We start from the raw sequence: 16,543 nt of genomic DNA, 5'->3' as shown, positions 1-16,543 counted from the left end.
TTTATTAATGCAACATTTTAGAACGGTAGGCCAAATATATCAGTAAATGCAGATTCCCAAGTATCAAGTGACTAAAATAAACAATTAGAATAAAATTCAGTATATACAAGTAGTAAAGAGTAGAAAATATATACAAAATGGTTAGGAACACCTCACCGATCGATTAAGCAACATCCTTGCCAACTCAAGCTGGGGGAGCCCTTCACCAGCCCCGGAAGGTCAGGACTCAAATTCCGTCACCTTCACAGCAATACGTCTATTCTGTGGCGAGCTTCCACCTGGCCCTTGAAGGTTCCCAGCTTAAATATCATTACTAAACGTGAGGCGAAGCTTCTAGAAAACCTTGCCCCCTTTTCATTAGAAAAGACCGAGCTGGCTGTACCAGTCTGCGTCAAGGCCAAGACAGACGCTGGCCAAGCTCCCGTATTTTGACTTCGAGGCAGAGTTGTACATTCCACAGATAATATCCTGTTCACTCTGGTCAGTGAAGAGCGAAAAACAAGTGAGGAGCAGAAACATGCCCTCCCCACTTTGCAGCTACGTGCAAGCACAGAAAATGGTGTCAGTTCAGAAAATGGAGTCAGAGTCAAGAATGAGGCCATGTCAAAGCCAATAGTAAGCACTACATAATTCTCATAACCCAAACAACTTGCAAGCACTGTTGTGCACGCAGAGAAACTGCAGGAAGGCAAAGCCAGAAAACAAGATGACATGAGGCCATGTCAAAGCCAGTAGTAAAACCTTCATAATTCTCACCAATGTACAACACAATGCACATTTCTGCACAACAGCTTATAGCATCACATACTTTATCTCTCAATGTCCTATAGCATCACGTCCTTTATCTCTCAATGTACAACACCGAGCACATGTGTGCACTACCACTCTCAACACTGCACTTCGACATTCCACACCTCTCTCTCCCTCTCACGCCTTCAAATGCACATCCCACACCTTCTGTTCTTGGCAAGACTGTTCTACTCTGTGACAGCTCCCACCGAAAGACAACAAGATTACAAGAGAGAAGAGAAGCAGGCATATGCAGGACCGTCTCATATATCCAGGCTAGGGTAAAATAACACACTAAAGTCAATTAAAATGATGGTAGTCAAAGGTCATCATAGGGTACTAAACCACAAGAATGCCTCTTCCACTAAAGCGATCCTCCCCGAGTTACAGTAGTGTGTCTTTCTTCAGTATTTCGGCAAGGTTCTAGTGGGGTACAGTATCTTGTGTCTCTGACCCCTATGCATAATAGTGGGTACATCTGTGCGGAGGGATCAGGGGCTCGTGCGAGGGGCTACGCTCCCAAGGTGGAGTGGCAGTGAGGGCCTAGCTTATCTGTGGGGCCATCCAGGCAGGAGGGCCTATTGGATCAGGGTGTGGGCGTATATGGGTCGCTAGGGTACCGCCCCTACGCGGGTGAAGTCTTGGACCCAGTGGATGTTTATGTAAGATACGGCTTATCCTGTGTTTTTTGCAATGCAACTGTTATTAAGAACAACAGTTGTAATCTTTCTGTCACCCCTTCGTGTTAACCTATGCATGCAATGATTCGTGCTCTCCATATGTAGTTTCATTCAGATCAACTGCACCAATTTCTCAGTGATTCCACTGCTAACACACGTGTTAACTTTTACAGGAACAATCGTATTCAACTCTTGAGTTTTTTTCAGGGTTGAAGCTTGGGTTTTCACTTTGCCATTTGTATTACTTGACAGGTTACTTGTCCCCGGGTGAAGGGCACTGCCCAAAATGCATAGGGACGCTTTGCAATAATGGACGACTGACCTTTGATTATTTGGAGTGCAATATCAGACGTTGAATATGATATTGCACACTGTAATTTTGATGGAATAAAATGAATTCACTTTATATATGAACTTGCATGGTTTATTATCGGGAATTCTTTGTTGAAATGCAGAATACATCCCTTGTTAGGGATTAAAGTGTTGCTTTCAGGGGACGCTTCCCTGCTGCGGGGAGGGCTACTGACTGAATAGGTACCTATGTCATATGTATCCCATAATACCATAACCCTATGCGATGAAATGTATTTCTGTGTAAATACCACTAGAACATTGAGAGGACATTAGAGGAATTTACAAGTTTACCTGTCATATACTTTATTTATATTGTACGAGATTGGTTGCCCTCTTCATGTCTTGTAGTTGAAAATGTATAATTGGGGACAATGTCATTCATATGTAGTAAAAGTTTACACTTCTGCTAAAACTGACCTATAATTTATTGTGTGATGGAGGTAGGTAGTCACAGCAAATAAATGCCAGTTCTGTCTCACATGACTACTTACTGGCACTTGCAGCAACCAGTCGCATTGCCACGGTATGAGGTGGATGTTGAACGGCGCTGCATCTTTACCATGGATCATACTTTTAAACTATGGACTTGTAGCATGGAGCACTGTGCGGGTGGTGTTAGACTGGTGTTGCTTTGCCTCAGTTGTCTGCATTTCTTTAGTATTATTTACGCTTACCTACTTTCATAGTTGCATAGAATTCTCTGCTGTGTCGTGTTACAGATACTGTGATAAGAAATTGCTTGCATCCAAATGCAAAACTTACACAATGTATTGTGATTGGGGGCTCTTGTTCATGGTTCGTTTGAGTACATTCCTGTTTCTCTTGAATGGTTAGATCTGTGTGTAGCAACTAGGAAAGGGAAAGAAAGCACAATTGTACCCCCTCCCCTCATATAGATGAGCGATTCGTTTTATGTTTGCAATCTTTTAAGATTTTAAAGGAAACTAGATTTTGCTGTTTGTTTTCTCTCATTTGCTCCCTCTTAGTCTCTTCTGCTCTCTTATTTGCCTTCTGTTTTCTTTCCCTGCCCCCCTCTAGCTGTCCATCTTTCTCTCTCTCTCTCTCTCTCTCTCTCTCTGCGACTCTTTCCTCGATCTTCCTCTTTTTCGCTCTGTCTCTTTCTCACTTTGACCATGCCCCCGTGCTTTCTCTCCTGTAGCTCTGTCTCATACTCTGTCAGTGGTTTCTTTGCCCTCCCCACTTCACACTTGTGTTGCACCCCTCCAACTCCTGCTCTCCCCCGTCCACTGTTTGTTCCCCCCCCATCCTCGCCTTCCTCCCAATGTCTGCTGTTTGATTTCCACCCACCTCCACCATCTTTCCGTATTTGGGATTGTAAGTGCAAAATGATTTACTTTGTGGCAGTGTGCTGTTCATTCATCTGTTCATCCTGGTGCAGCCCGTTTTTAGGTCTCGCCTGAGCCAGCGCTTTAGCGCTGCTCTCGCAAGAGCTTTTGTAAAAGGGGGATTTGGAAGTGCAAACCAGTGCTTCCAGGCCGCCAACTACAGTGCATGTGCGCCGGGTGCGCGCACCATTTGGCAGCCTGCGTGATCATTTCGCAGCCGCTTTGATGTTCTCAGTGAGCCGCGCGGCCACTGAGAACATCAAAGCGGCCGCGAAATGATCACCATTTGCCACCCCCTCCCTTATCCCACTTCCTGCTTGTTAGATACATGTGGCCCTAATCCGCCAGGCTGCACCACATTCACTGAATCACACAATCACTGCATCCTTTAGAAGCCGAATACTTCACTATAATAACAGTTCGGATGCTACTGCTGAGATCAAGGCAGCAAAGACCACTGATGCACGCCTATGTTTAAAGTGCTGACTTCAAATTCTACCTAAACACAGCATCTCCGATAAGAGCTCACTGAAGCATGTAGTTCGGCGCATTACTGCTGAATTTGGAAACAGGGCTTGTAGGACTCTCCCTATCTGTGCCTTTGTTTACTTAGCACTTGCTCTCTCTAAAGGGTGCTTTTTTTTCCAGACAGCTGGTAAATAAAGATAAATCAGAGATATAAAACATGGAATAAAACGTTATGGGCAAAAACTGACAACCTCACACACCCATGACAAACTTGCCTTCAGAAAATGAGTAAATGAAATTAGAAAACTTAAGTCTTTCCTCCTACCTATTTATAACTCTTGCTCACTCTAAAATGATTTATTTGCTGATATTTACTAGGCCGCGCATCTGTTTATAAATATTTGACAACTTTAGGAAACTAAATTTGAGCGACATGTTTCTCACAGGCTGCAATTCCCATTTACATTCACAAAAGCAAACCAAAAACACCAAGAGGTTTCATAACAACCAAACACTGCAGATGAAAAGTTATTCCATTCCTGGTTAGAATACAAAGGAGGCAGAGACGGGGGAAACGAAAACAACTTTCACAATGACATAAATCAGGGGCTGTATTTGGTAGAACCCAGCGCCTGTTTTCTGTGCCTGCAGAGGATTCATTTAAGACGATATTTCTGAATTAGGCACTGATTTTCAGACATTTCAGCTCAGAAACAGTGAGCAGGGCTTGCCTCTCTCTGAGAGCCCTACAACAATGCACTAAACTAAACAAAGAGATGTGAGGTTTAATTAATTCACTTTACACATGCACATGGGAACATGCGCTCACCTCTGTGCGGAGCCAGTCCAGCCCATCATGATAAGGCGTTGGAACTCAACCAAGTATCAATTCCGTCCAAAAATAATTCCCTATGGGGCGTTACAGTGGAAATATCTTTCCCGTATAGTTGTGATATATTTTAGATTTTTGCAGAGTTTTATATAACGCACTTGACCCGAATCCAATCAGGTATCAGAGCGCTTTACATAGCACCAGTTATGTTACATGAGGACACACATTTAAATGATTTGCCCAGAATCACAGGATGTTCAGCGTCATTACCGAGACTCGAACCCAGTTCCGAGGTCGAGCGCCCTAGCCGTTACGCCAACTCCTCTCCCCTAGATGTTCCCTAGCTTAAAAACAAGCATTGGCATAGCCAATAGGTCTCGCCTTTGGGACCTTATAAGTGTTTAGCCATGCAACAGTTGCAAACTAAACACTTATAAGGTCCCAAAAGCGAGACCTATTGGCTATGCCAATGCTTGTTTACTTCTGTTAGGCATGAAGCACTTAAAGGTGATTCACTTCAAAGCACTATGATACAGATGCTGTCTGTTCATCCGCCTGCAGACTTGGCTCTTTTTATAGGGAAGCAGTGTGCAGTCCAGTTTCTTTCAAAGTAGTAGAAAGTGACTGGATGTGATTCAGTTCACATGGGGGCACTACATAATGGTCTTCACTTTTTCATTCTTTCTGCTTTAGATAGATGGGAAGCTGAAATTGCCGTGTTTTCTTCCCATAAGAGGAGGGTAGCTGTCCTTTTGTGGGGAGGGGGGAGGGGGCCCCGCCCCTCATGGTAGGGTGACCAGATTTTCAAAACAAAAAACGGGGACAGGTCATAGACATAGAAGTAGGACTGTGGTTTGCAGTAATCATCGACATAAAAGTAGGACTATTTGACAGCTGTCATAGACATAGAAAAATGACTACAATGCCGTGATCTGAAAGGTCAGTCAAAAGGTCAAGTCATAGCTTTGATATGGAGAACACAGAGCATGCATCAATTGGTTAGGAATAAAACATGCAATGAGCAATGCATTAATCCTTGCCCGGTATGCATAAGGGCTAATGAAAAGGTTGTATGGCTATGAATACAAACTACAGGGCGAAGAAATATTGTTTTATCCAAAGTAGAAACTTTGGCTGGTACGATGACGTAGGTGGCGCTGCGTGTAAAATGTCTCTCTTCAAAGGATTTCCCTTCTTGCTACAGTGACAACACATGCTGTAAACAGTCCAAAGAGAGCATGCGCGTGCATGCTCAGCCGGTACAATGAAAAACAGGGACATTTCTGTGTTTAACCTGGACACTGTTTGAAAACAGGGACATTTGAGTCTCTTGGAGAAAAGTGTCGGGACACTTCTCCAAAAACGGGGACCGTCCTGGGAAAACGGGGACGTCTGGTCACCCTACCCCATGGGGACCTGTAGCATTAGTCATTATAGTGCTGTGAGTCCATGCAGCGCACTTCGCCTCACTTCTCTTCCATGTGTAAATCTCGCTTTTTTTAAATATATTTTATCAAATACGTTTTTATCACAGTACAAACCCATTTTACTAATCTTTCCACTTTAAAGTAACAGCACAATATATTGCCTTTCCCCCCAAAAAATAAAAAAATCATAACACTTCTCAGACTTTCAGTAATTTATATTGCAGAACTATTCACCATGCTTCAGCTTACAACAACAACCAGCTTATTATTCACATAGGCAAAACCAAATGCTTTACCAATGCTTGTTTCAAATCTCTCACTTTCCTCTTCTAAAATGTTGGCATGCACGAAAAGTGTATGAAAAGTAAACAGTGGTAAATAGGAAAAAAATAGCATTGTACAGAAGGATCCCAGTTTAAACTTTCTATTGAGCCGAACGTGCACCCCAGCTCACCCCGGCTCCTGACATTTGAATCTAAATTAGGTCCCCCTCATTGAGTAAAATTAGCGGTTGCGTCACGGACAGAAAGATCCAGAAAGGGCGGGTGGAAAAAATGTAGCAGCTCCCGCCTCTCCCCTCACCCGCCTGCACACTCCCTGTCAGCGGCAGGCAGCCCTGGCACGGCTCCCGGTGGGCGGGGCTTACAGTGACTGGCAGTCCTGGGGACCGCCTCGTTGGTCAACCGGTGTGCAGGGTGTTTTTTGATTGGGTCGTTATAGAGGAGGACGCGCCCTAGTTGACGGCAGCCGTGTGTGATTGGACGGTGGGCGGGTGCACGAGGCTCAGTACTGAATCTAGAAGCTTCTTTAGGCTCTGCCCGCCCGGTGCTTGCTAGTTGCTCCCCACATCAGCTGCAGCGGTGCTAGAGCCCGGACCAATCTCCCGAGTGTGCTCCGAACACAGAGCCATCAGACAGGTAGCGTATGTAGGGGAAGGGTGTGTGCTATGCTCCCATAGCTGGTGGGATGCTCTTAGCTCCTCTTCTGCGTTCAAATCCTTTCTGGGAGCTTTTGGGCTCACTCTTAAGTTTTAAACATAGTCCGGTCCTAATCATATTGTCGTTGCCTTTAGAAAAAAATGCTAATAATACAGAAAAGAAAAGAGAATAGAAGTTGTTTTGTGTATAGAAAAGTATATATGAGTTTCTTGCTTAATGGGCTGTAAACACCTGCATTGGGGCGTTGAATGTGGGGGATTGTGTGATTTATAAACTGCTGTTTAATAGACCACTACAACTGGAACATTAATCCACTAACCTGCCTTGTTGTAGCTTGACGAATACAGATAAATTTAATAAATTGGAGCCTTTTTCTGTATTTAGAGCATGCTGCCCTGCAGACCAAGTTAGTTCAGCAGGTGCATTCACCCGCTGAGCACTTGCACTGGCTTTGCAGCCTGCACCCGTAGGTTATTCACCTGCATATGCAGCAGGACTGTTGGCCATATGGGTGTAGGACCCGTCACCGTCTTCACATAAAGTGCAACATTTAGCCAATCAGTGCTTTTAAACAGGCGATCACTCTTGCCTGCAGCAGGTGCGATGACCCGCAGTGCTGCAGGCCTTATGTTAGCTGCAGACTGCACGAGTCCCAGGAGTACGCTCGCTAACTTGTGAGATTTTAACGGGGGTTGAGTGACATCTTCTGCAGCATGTGTTTTAACCAACTGAACTGTCGCTTGCATTGGAATGTCGTTCCTCTGGTACAGAAACCCACAACCTGTGGGATTGCAGCATGTGACGTGTATGTTGTGCAGAGAGCTCGCAGGTTGCTTTTCAGCTGGAAATATTGTCTGGAAATTATTCACAATCACGTGGTATAACCGATTACACTACTGTCTCATTGGGACTGGAGTCTATTGTGACGGGGGGGGGGTCACAGAACCTTCTTGAAACAAGTTACACACGTGACTGGTGCACAGGGTTTGCAGTGTAGGGATCCATGCAGCAGGCGCTTAAACAGCTGAGCTACCTTCATTGCCCGTGGGACCGGCGGTTAGGCACTGATCTCCGGTGTAACGGGCGTGAAACAGCTGGGATGGGGTTGTCATCGGGTGCGCACCTCTGCAGCAGGCGCCCGGCCCTCTGAGCTATAATATGGATGGCACCCGTGTCGGGATCATGGCGGCAGCCCCTGCCCGAAGAGCTGTCACCCGGCGTGTGAAGGATGCTCCCCTCAGTTCATTTCTCTCATCCTCTGGTGTTGCTTCGCGGGGGTGCTGTCACGGTCATGGCTGCGGGGGTGCACAGGAGGCTGCAGTTTGGGGTGCACAGCTTGCACCAGGGCGCGTGCACCGAGCGCTGTCTGCTCTCTGGAACCTTCCAGAACCGAGATGTGTCGTAACGGGCCGGCACACTTGGACGACATAGGATTTCGGCCCCCTCGGGGGAGGCAGAGCATGCAGGCTGAAGTATTTCAAGAGGGGGCGGAGGGACAACTTCTTGGCTCAGAAAAAAGAGCAAGGCTTGCATGTGAGAGAGGGCGCTGCGTAGGGGCGATACTGGCATCAAGCACTATGAAAGGGTGGGCGTGCCCCTCGGGTTGCTGGTGTGTCGGGCAGTTGATGCTGCTCGATGCCCCCTCGCCCCCATCTGGCCGCGGATTCTTCGGGGGTCCCAGCGGCGTACACTTCCAGAAGTTGGAGAGGCTGGTGCACGCTGCCCCCGCGCGCCTCGGATCTTTCCAGAAGGCGCTTGGTTGTGCACCCGAAGCGCTAGACAAATACCGGGTGAAGTGAGTACCGCAGGAGAGTACCCTCGTAACTGCGGTCCGTGGAGGTCTCCCGGGGCGGCGTCTTCAGCCTGCATCCCCGGTGGATCTTTCTAGAAAGCGCTCGATTATGTACCCGTGTGATAAGGCACTATACCAGCCAGTATCGGAGTTAATTAACACCATTAGGGGCTGGCCAGGCAGGTGACGGCTCTGATTAAAGTCTCCCCAGAGTGGCGTCTGCAACCTGCATCCCCGGTGGATCCTTCCAGAAGGCGCTGGAGTATGGACCCGAAGGGTAAAGAAAGTCTATACCAGGAGACGCGACTGACGGCTCGAAGTCCGCCCTGGGAGGGCTGTCTGCAGCCTGCATCACCCCGGATCCTCCCCGAAGACGCCTTAGTACGCGCCTGATTGATGAAGCGCTATGGCAGCACCAGAGTAAGTAAATATTCCCTTTTTTAGGGGCGGGGCCCCCGAGCCCTCCCTTGCAGACTGAGGCGCCCAGCCCACCCTCTGGTGAAATGTGCAGCCAGTACCGACGGTGAAGGTGTGCAGGACGCGGAGGTGCAAGCTGAAGCTGTCACACAAGCCTCGGGTACCCTGTGGCGGGTAGAGAGGGGTCCATGAAGGAAAAACACCAGACTTCTTTCTATTTCGCACGTCCCACCCACTTCTGCATTAGTTTATTAATACTTCCCCGGCTGGGGGAGTCAACCAAAGCGACCCTGCCACGGGACGGGCGCTCCTCCCACCGCAGAAGCTTCCCGAAGGAGTCACGGCTGCCAAGTGGCCCCGGGCCATGCGAGGCGCTTTCAATCCGAGCAGAACCCCCACCCCGCGTGCACGCGGCTGGGGCCACTGCGCTGCACACCGACTCTAGCCGCTATAGTGTCTCCGCCGTAGGAAAACACAGCAAGGATCAGTGCAGATGCAGACAGCCCTTGCTTGGTAGGATTGGAAGTAATGGTTATTTATGCGATTTTAAAAAGCTCGGACATTACCCAGAGCGCTTTACAATAGAGAGAAGAACGTAACATAAGAGATTAAGAGTAACGGCAATGCGTAAGGCTCCTACGGGTACTCGGGGTAAGAGATACATATTTACAAGTTACATATTCATTACAGGTTACATATTTGGTAAAGCGACTCAAGTTACACACATACGTATTACAGGAGTTACTTACAAGTTAAGTTACCAAATCATGACTCTCAGGAGTGTTCTGTATGAGCGTCCTGCCATTAAATCCGAGGGCATATACCTGGCGGGGAGCTTGGCGAGGAGTGTGATTGGGGAAAATGTCTTCGGCAGAGAAGAGTTTTGAGGTCTGTTTTGAAGCTGAGAAAGAGGTGCGGGTGCGAGGGCTTGGAGGTAGCGAGTTCTAGATTCTAGTTGCATCGCACTCCTGCCATACGCCTCTCCCTTTTGAAAGTTGGGGGATCGAGCAGCAGATCCCCAGCATTTCAAGAGTGCCCAGCCACCTGATAACTTGAGCTTGTTAGAAGTGAGGGGGGGAGGTGTGAATGGCTTTATGGGTGATGCAAGCAGTCTTATGTATGGTCCTAGTTTCAGTAGGAAGCCAGCGGAGAGTTGTGAACAAAAGGGAGTTCTTTTGGTCCGGGGATTAACTGCGTAGCCAATTAGAGGATGGATTTTAAAGGAGATAGGTGTGGGACTTTAGGTGGCTTGCAAGTAGAGAACTGAGAGTACCAAAGTTTGGACAAGACTTCTCAGGTCTTGATCGGGAATGTACGTCAGATCCCCCAGTGAGGTCTCGGTTGAAGGGCGCATTCTTGACCATGGTGTTGCTTTGTGATTAGAGTTTGTCTTTTGCCCAGGATGATCCCTAGGGATTTGGCACTGTCAAGGATGGTAGGTTTACTGTTAAGAATGCTCAGATTATCCATCCAAGATTAAATAGGAGGTGGAGAGTTTAATGTAGAGGTAAGAAGGAATTCAGTTTTAGAGGGATTCAATTTTAGGTGATGAGACCGTCCATTCTTGGATGTAGTTAAGGGTGGTGGAGAGAAGTGAGATGTGTGCGTGCGATACCTTGAGGTAAAGTAGGGTGTTGTCAGCATAGAGGTGAAAAAGGAGCCAGGTTTTTTTTTTAGTAGGGCACTTAGCGGTTCAATGTAAAGATTAAATGGGGATTGGAGTAAGGATAGAGGCTGGACGGATACTTTGAACTACGGCACTTGGTGGGACAGTTTTCAATGTAACATCTGAGATCTCCCTGCAAGGTAAGATTCAAACCATTTAAATCCTGCGTCTTCAGTTCCCACTCTTTTGTTTTAGTGTGTTAAGTGTGTGGTGGTTTACAGTATCAAAGGCTGCAGAAAGGCCCAGGAGGATCAGGAGGCAGGAGCTGCCTGAGAACAGGACTAAAGGGCATCGTAGATAACCTGTAGCAGTGCTGTTTCGGTGCTGCAGTCTTGACTGAAGCAGGATTGGAATTCGTCAAGAAGATTGTTGTCCTTGATGTGGTGTGTGAGTTGCTCAGCTACACACCTTTCAGTGATTTTGGTCGGAAAGTTAAGGTTCGATCAGCAGAGGATAGGGCTAGGGTATGAGGGCATCAGGAAAGGATCCTTGGCTAAGAAAGAAGTTAAAAAGCTTTGTCCATTAGGGGGGAGCGTGTGGGTAGATAGGTCTGTTGCAATGTTGCTTGGGATAGGGCTAGGGTGGTTCAAATGTTCCGCTATCAAAATGTTCTTGAGGAGGGCATCTTCAGTGATGATTTCAAAACGTACCAAGCGCCTTTGAATTTGCACATCTCTTGTGGGGTTCAATGTGTATCATGATCAAGGAGCTATTTGAATTTTGCGTTGAAGATTTGTACATATTTTTGTGCTTTCTTGGGTGGGATGTCGGATTTGATGCTTGAGAATGGCGAGGGGCATTGCTGGTTGGTTTTGATTAGGTCAAAGAGTTTCTTGGGTTCTTTCTTGGCAGAGTCGACTGGGGTTTTAAAGTGAGTTTATTTTTCTCTGGAGATGGGCTTTGGTAATGTTATCTTGAGTATCTGTGGTGTGAAAGATTAATGACGGAGGGTGACTGTTTCCATTTCTTTTCCAGGGTTCTTAGCTCTTTCCTTTCATCATCAGAGGGACTTGTTGCGCCAGTGGGCAGAGGGTGTGGGGCTTTTCTTGCCTTGTAGTGAAGCTGCATTGTCTATCAAGACAGATACATGGGTGAGACTGTGAGGGGTCAGGTTGTTGATGTCGGAGTTGGGGCTGATTCCTAGCGGTGTTGCTGAGAGTATTGAGGTCTTTGTTCTTTATATTGCGAAACCAGGTAGTTGCCCTTTTTGGTTGGTCCAGGATTGCAACTTGAGAGGGGTGAAGTGGGATTGGGATAAGGGAATGGGTTTGGCCAGTCTGTGGTTATAGGGTCATCTACTGTGAGCAGGTCATAGTTGGAGATGGGTCAAGCGTGAAGCCTCTGGAGTGTGTTGGTTTAGAGTTGTGAAAGATCATTTCCAGAGAGAAATGTGGCAAGCTGGCTGTCAGTCTTCCAAGGTGCACCAGTTACCCGTTTGGTGGACATTGTTGTTTAGTAGTGGGGATCTGGGAGGGGTGAGGGTCGGGGTTGTGGAAATGTTAATAAAGGAAGTTTAAGCGCATACTACAGGGATGCACAGATGAGGCAGGTAAAAATAAAGGGCCACGTGCAGCATTGTTCTCTAGATGAGGCTATGGGGTTTGGCTCCAGACCACTCTGAAGGCAGTGCTTTGGAGGAGAATCCAGATCATTGTAGAGACTGTCCTGGCACAAGTTCTTTCTGCCAGTCCTAGACTCCTGATTAAGGTTAGACTGTCTCTAGTCCTACCTCATTGTTTATGATATGTTGCAGATACTGTAACCACCAGACCTGTTTCCTTGTCAAGCTTATATATAGAGCTGTTGGAGGGGGAATTGGGGGCAATACATTCTTGGAAAAGGTTTACTGACAGCGTTGTTTCTTGGCTACGTAGCTGAGATGGTCACAGATGCAGTCATTGTCCAATGGCTCGCTAAATCCTCGGTGCGCACTTGATGCTGGTGTTAGTCAAAGTAGTCTTTATTTCGATATTTCAATCACTAAAGACACATTAAAACAATACAATACAAAACATTAATTTCCACTAATACATGCTGTAATATTACAAATGGTAAAAGGATTAGGTTAAAAGATCTTAAAATGTTAAAAATATTTAAAAAGCGATTGACATTTCATGATATTGTACTTGTAACCCCTAATATAAATTATGCAGCCTTGGATATACAGTTTTTCATAATCTCGACAGCTAGTAAGAACCGACCTAGAGTGCCAATAATACTCGAGTTTAATACAGCTCCAAACCTCCCCAATTAACAGTAAATATAATCAATTAAAATGATCACAAACCGGGTTTACTTTCGTGACACCTAGTTTCTTCATGTTGTTCCTTCGAATGTCCCACATCCAGCTCAGAAACATAGCCATTGCTATTACTATATCTTCCTGCAAATTTGTTTTCAAAATGCGGAGTACAATTATGCTTTATCTTTTGCCAAGATTGGAGCAAATTGGCTTTAACCATTTGTCTCAGGGGCATTTGTGTGCTGGCCGTACCAACAATATATGCATTATAGAAGTGGAGGCGGCACCAGGAATGAAGTTACATATCCAAAAAGGCCATCTTATTTCAAGGAAATCCTTTATTCCTTATTCATCTTCATATAACAGTAGATATACACAGGACAACAGCCAACTCAGGGCATAAAATTGTAGAGATGTAAAACACAAAACGTGTGAATATAAATTCAGCAATGATTACTCGGTGTAGCGTTACGATTGACACTTCTATTCCAATATACCATACCCGCCGTCTACAGGCATGCCCTGATGAAGTTCCATCCACTGGAACGAAACGTGTTGGCTGTTGTCCTGTGTATATCTACTGTTATATGAAGATGAATAAGGAATAAAGGATTTTCTTGAAATAAGATGGCCTTTTTGGATATGTAACTTCATTCCTGGTGCCGCCTCCACTTTTCTTCAAGAGTTTATCCCTGGATTTTCCAGTAAGACCTTTCCGCAGCAGGTCTTGGAGACGTTTGGCACAGGGCTTTTTTGATTTATGGGACTAAAGTATTGATCTGCTCAACATTAGTCGGCTGTGGGATCTTTTTCTTGTAAATATATGCATTATAGACTCATCCATCGTTTAACATGAGGGACATTTGTTATCCTTTGCATTTTGCCATTTTAACGTAAAGGTTTTTATGGGGAGTGAGCCTACTCTAAATTGATGGTACAATTTCCTGTCACATGGTCTAGTAATAAAGTTCCAATATACTTCAAACCTTGTTTCAAACTTGTGCTCCAGAAAGATACCAGTAAGAAAGGTGTTTTGTATGTGTGACACCGACTTGATGTTAACCATATTCCAGCATGCTTCCTTGTAATCTTTTTTTGATGGGAACAAGCTACTTACTGGGTCCTCCCACAGATGGCTAAGCCCCATATCGACCAACGTACCCTTTATCTTGATGCTGGTGTTACACTAATCAGGGCTGTGAAAATTAGTGGAATTCGTTTTTGCGGGGTTCGGCGAAATCCGGGTTAATTCTGCGCTTTCGCACTTCAGAGCTCAGTGCGTCCTTTCACCCATTTGCGCGCTAAAGAATCCCCCTCACTTTCTGGTTGTCCGCATTCTTCCGTTCTCTAGCGCTAAAAGCTGACGTCAGGCTGCAGTGTTATACTCGCCGTTGCCTTCTTTCAGGAATTTAGTGTAAAAAGTGAGACTCCAAAGCTTAGCAATAACTCCAGGGCCTAGTTACACAGCCCGTTCCTGACTTGCAGGATAGGCAAATCCCTGAACAAGGCAACACTAAACCAGACTTGTATTCTTACTCGAGTGCCTCTTGTAACCAGCCCTCAGAGTTCGCTGTTTGATCACATTCTGCAGCATGCATCTCTATTGACAACCAGCCCCTTGCCTAGAGACACATTATCAACCTGCACGTCCTCTGTAACCCGGACACCTATCCCTGTTTAATGTTGCCCAATACCGGTCTTGTGTACAATACTCACACCCGGGGGAGAGTTTGGGCTATAAAAATCCCAAGGGCCATGTGACCCATGAAAAAAGCGCAAGTTGTCTTACTTTCTGCGGTTAGTGAGCCGGATGCGGCGCTTTCTTACTTGTATCTGGTCGATGTCTTTTAGGCAACATGTCGAAGGGTCCAGCAGTGGGCATTGACCTTGGCACCACCTACTCCTGCGTAGGAGTCTTCCAGCATGGCAAAGTGGAGATCATCGCCAACGACCAGGGCAACCGGACCACCCCCAGCTATGTGGCCTTCACCGACACAGAGCGGCTCATCGGAGACGCGGCCAAGAACCAGGTGGCGATGAACCCTACCAACACGGTCTTCGGTAAGTACTACACGAGGAGCCGTGGTAAGTGCTACACGAGGAGCCGTGACCATCACTGTGTACCTACCCTTGTGGGAAGGCTTTTGAACACGAAGACCAGTCTTTAGGGAAACAAAACATTAAATGGTCAGCTGGGGCCCCCGAGAGGAAATAGCAGTAGAATAAATGCACCAGGCCACTGCTCTTTCGGGCAGAAACCCGCTTTCTTGCTGGTAGGTGGCTTCATCTGGACCAGTGAGAAAATGTGATAAGGTCCTTCCGCTCTTTATTGTTATAGTTTCTTATTAACCAAGATAGTTCCAGGTAGTTTTCATACATTGGGTAATTGGGGATTTACCCAGCGGCATGCCTCACGGGTGCTGCGAGTTTATGCAAGGGGCACGTTGAAGCTCTTGTGACAAGGTGGTAATTCAGTTATGACTTTTTGATTGCTTGAAGGTACCTGCAGGTGTTGAATTAAAATGGCAGTCTCGGTGCCTGTTGGTCTCTGCGTGATTTGTAGATGGTGGTCCGTAGCAGTTCCAAGGACACCAGGGCCATTGCTACCATTAGGCAAGACTAGGCTACCGCCTAGGGCGGCAAAAGGGGGAGGGCGGAAAAAAACATGAGTTTTTGTATATCTAATGCATTAATTCTTCTACCCTGGATGACCGGGTGAGAGAGTGATGGTAGTAAAAGGGAGGGGGCCGCATTTTTCAATTCTCGCCTAGGGCGGCAAAACACCTAGAAACTGCCCTGAAGGACACTGTCAGTACAGGTGGACTCTTGATAATTTGAGAACTTCCCTTGTTACCCCCGGGTGGAAATCTGTTAGGCATTTAATTTGTTGTGTATGATCATTTTAACATTAAGTGAAAAGTTTGAAATGATGAGTATGACAAAAGCAAAACAAAGTGAGAAATGTAAATTACATACATTCATGAAAAAACATTAGCGATAATGAGTTTTCAGTGTTAAAACGTGTCAAGTAACGTAAGTAATAGTAATTAGACTAAACTGCAGACCAACAACCATATGCTTAAAAAGTCAGGCTTGTTGTGTTTTTCCCAAACTTCTTTATTATCACTTTTCGCTTTCTCATTCTAAGTATGCATTTTAGAATTTTATTTTCTCACTTTAGCATTGCAACTTTTTCACCCCGATCCATAAAAAATAAAGTCTAAATCCTTCACTCTTCTATCCCCCCTCTATCCTTTTCAATCGAAATAACAGACTAACGTCCACTTCTCAAATGTCATATTTCACTGTACTAATTCACCACTAATCCTTTATGGGTTCTAGAGTAGCGTGCTATTCGCCGAAAAAAGTACTTCAAGACCTCATAGGGGTAGCAAGCGCTGTATAAATGCAAACCTTTCCTTCTTACACCCCTCTGCTATCCTTCAAAATCCAAATAACTGACTAATATCCACCACTCATTACTTTCATATTTCACTATACTAATTCACCACTAATCCTTTATGGGTTCCGGAGTAGCGTGCTACTCGCTGTAAAAGCGCTTTGGCGCCTCGTTAGGGGTAGTAAGCGCTAT

The 16,543-nt window shown here is 45.9% G+C and overlaps 1 protein-coding gene across 1 annotated transcript in view; it reads left to right on the top strand.

The window, feature by feature from the left end:
* The first annotated feature begins 6,661 nt into the window (after positions 1-6,661).
* LOC146808925 (heat shock cognate 71 kDa protein-like) overlaps positions 6,662-16,543 on the top strand; it is a 70,554-nt gene continuing 60,672 nt past the window's right edge. Inside the window, exons 1-2 of the mRNA XM_085615727.1 lie at positions 6,662-6,813; positions 14,803-15,012. Coding sequence (XP_085471853.1) covers positions 14,808-15,012 — 205 coding nt within the window. The 5' untranslated portion in view covers positions 6,662-6,813; positions 14,803-14,807. The remainder of the gene's footprint in view (positions 6,814-14,802; positions 15,013-16,543) is intronic.

The sequence above is a fragment of the Triturus cristatus genome, chromosome 7 (genome assembly GCF_964204655.1).
Source record: "Triturus cristatus chromosome 7, aTriCri1.1, whole genome shotgun sequence".
Classification (NCBI taxonomy): Eukaryota; Metazoa; Chordata; class Amphibia; order Caudata; family Salamandridae; genus Triturus; species Triturus cristatus.
Note: the sequence above shows the minus strand (reverse complement) of the source record. Positions and strands in the feature narration are given on the sequence as shown.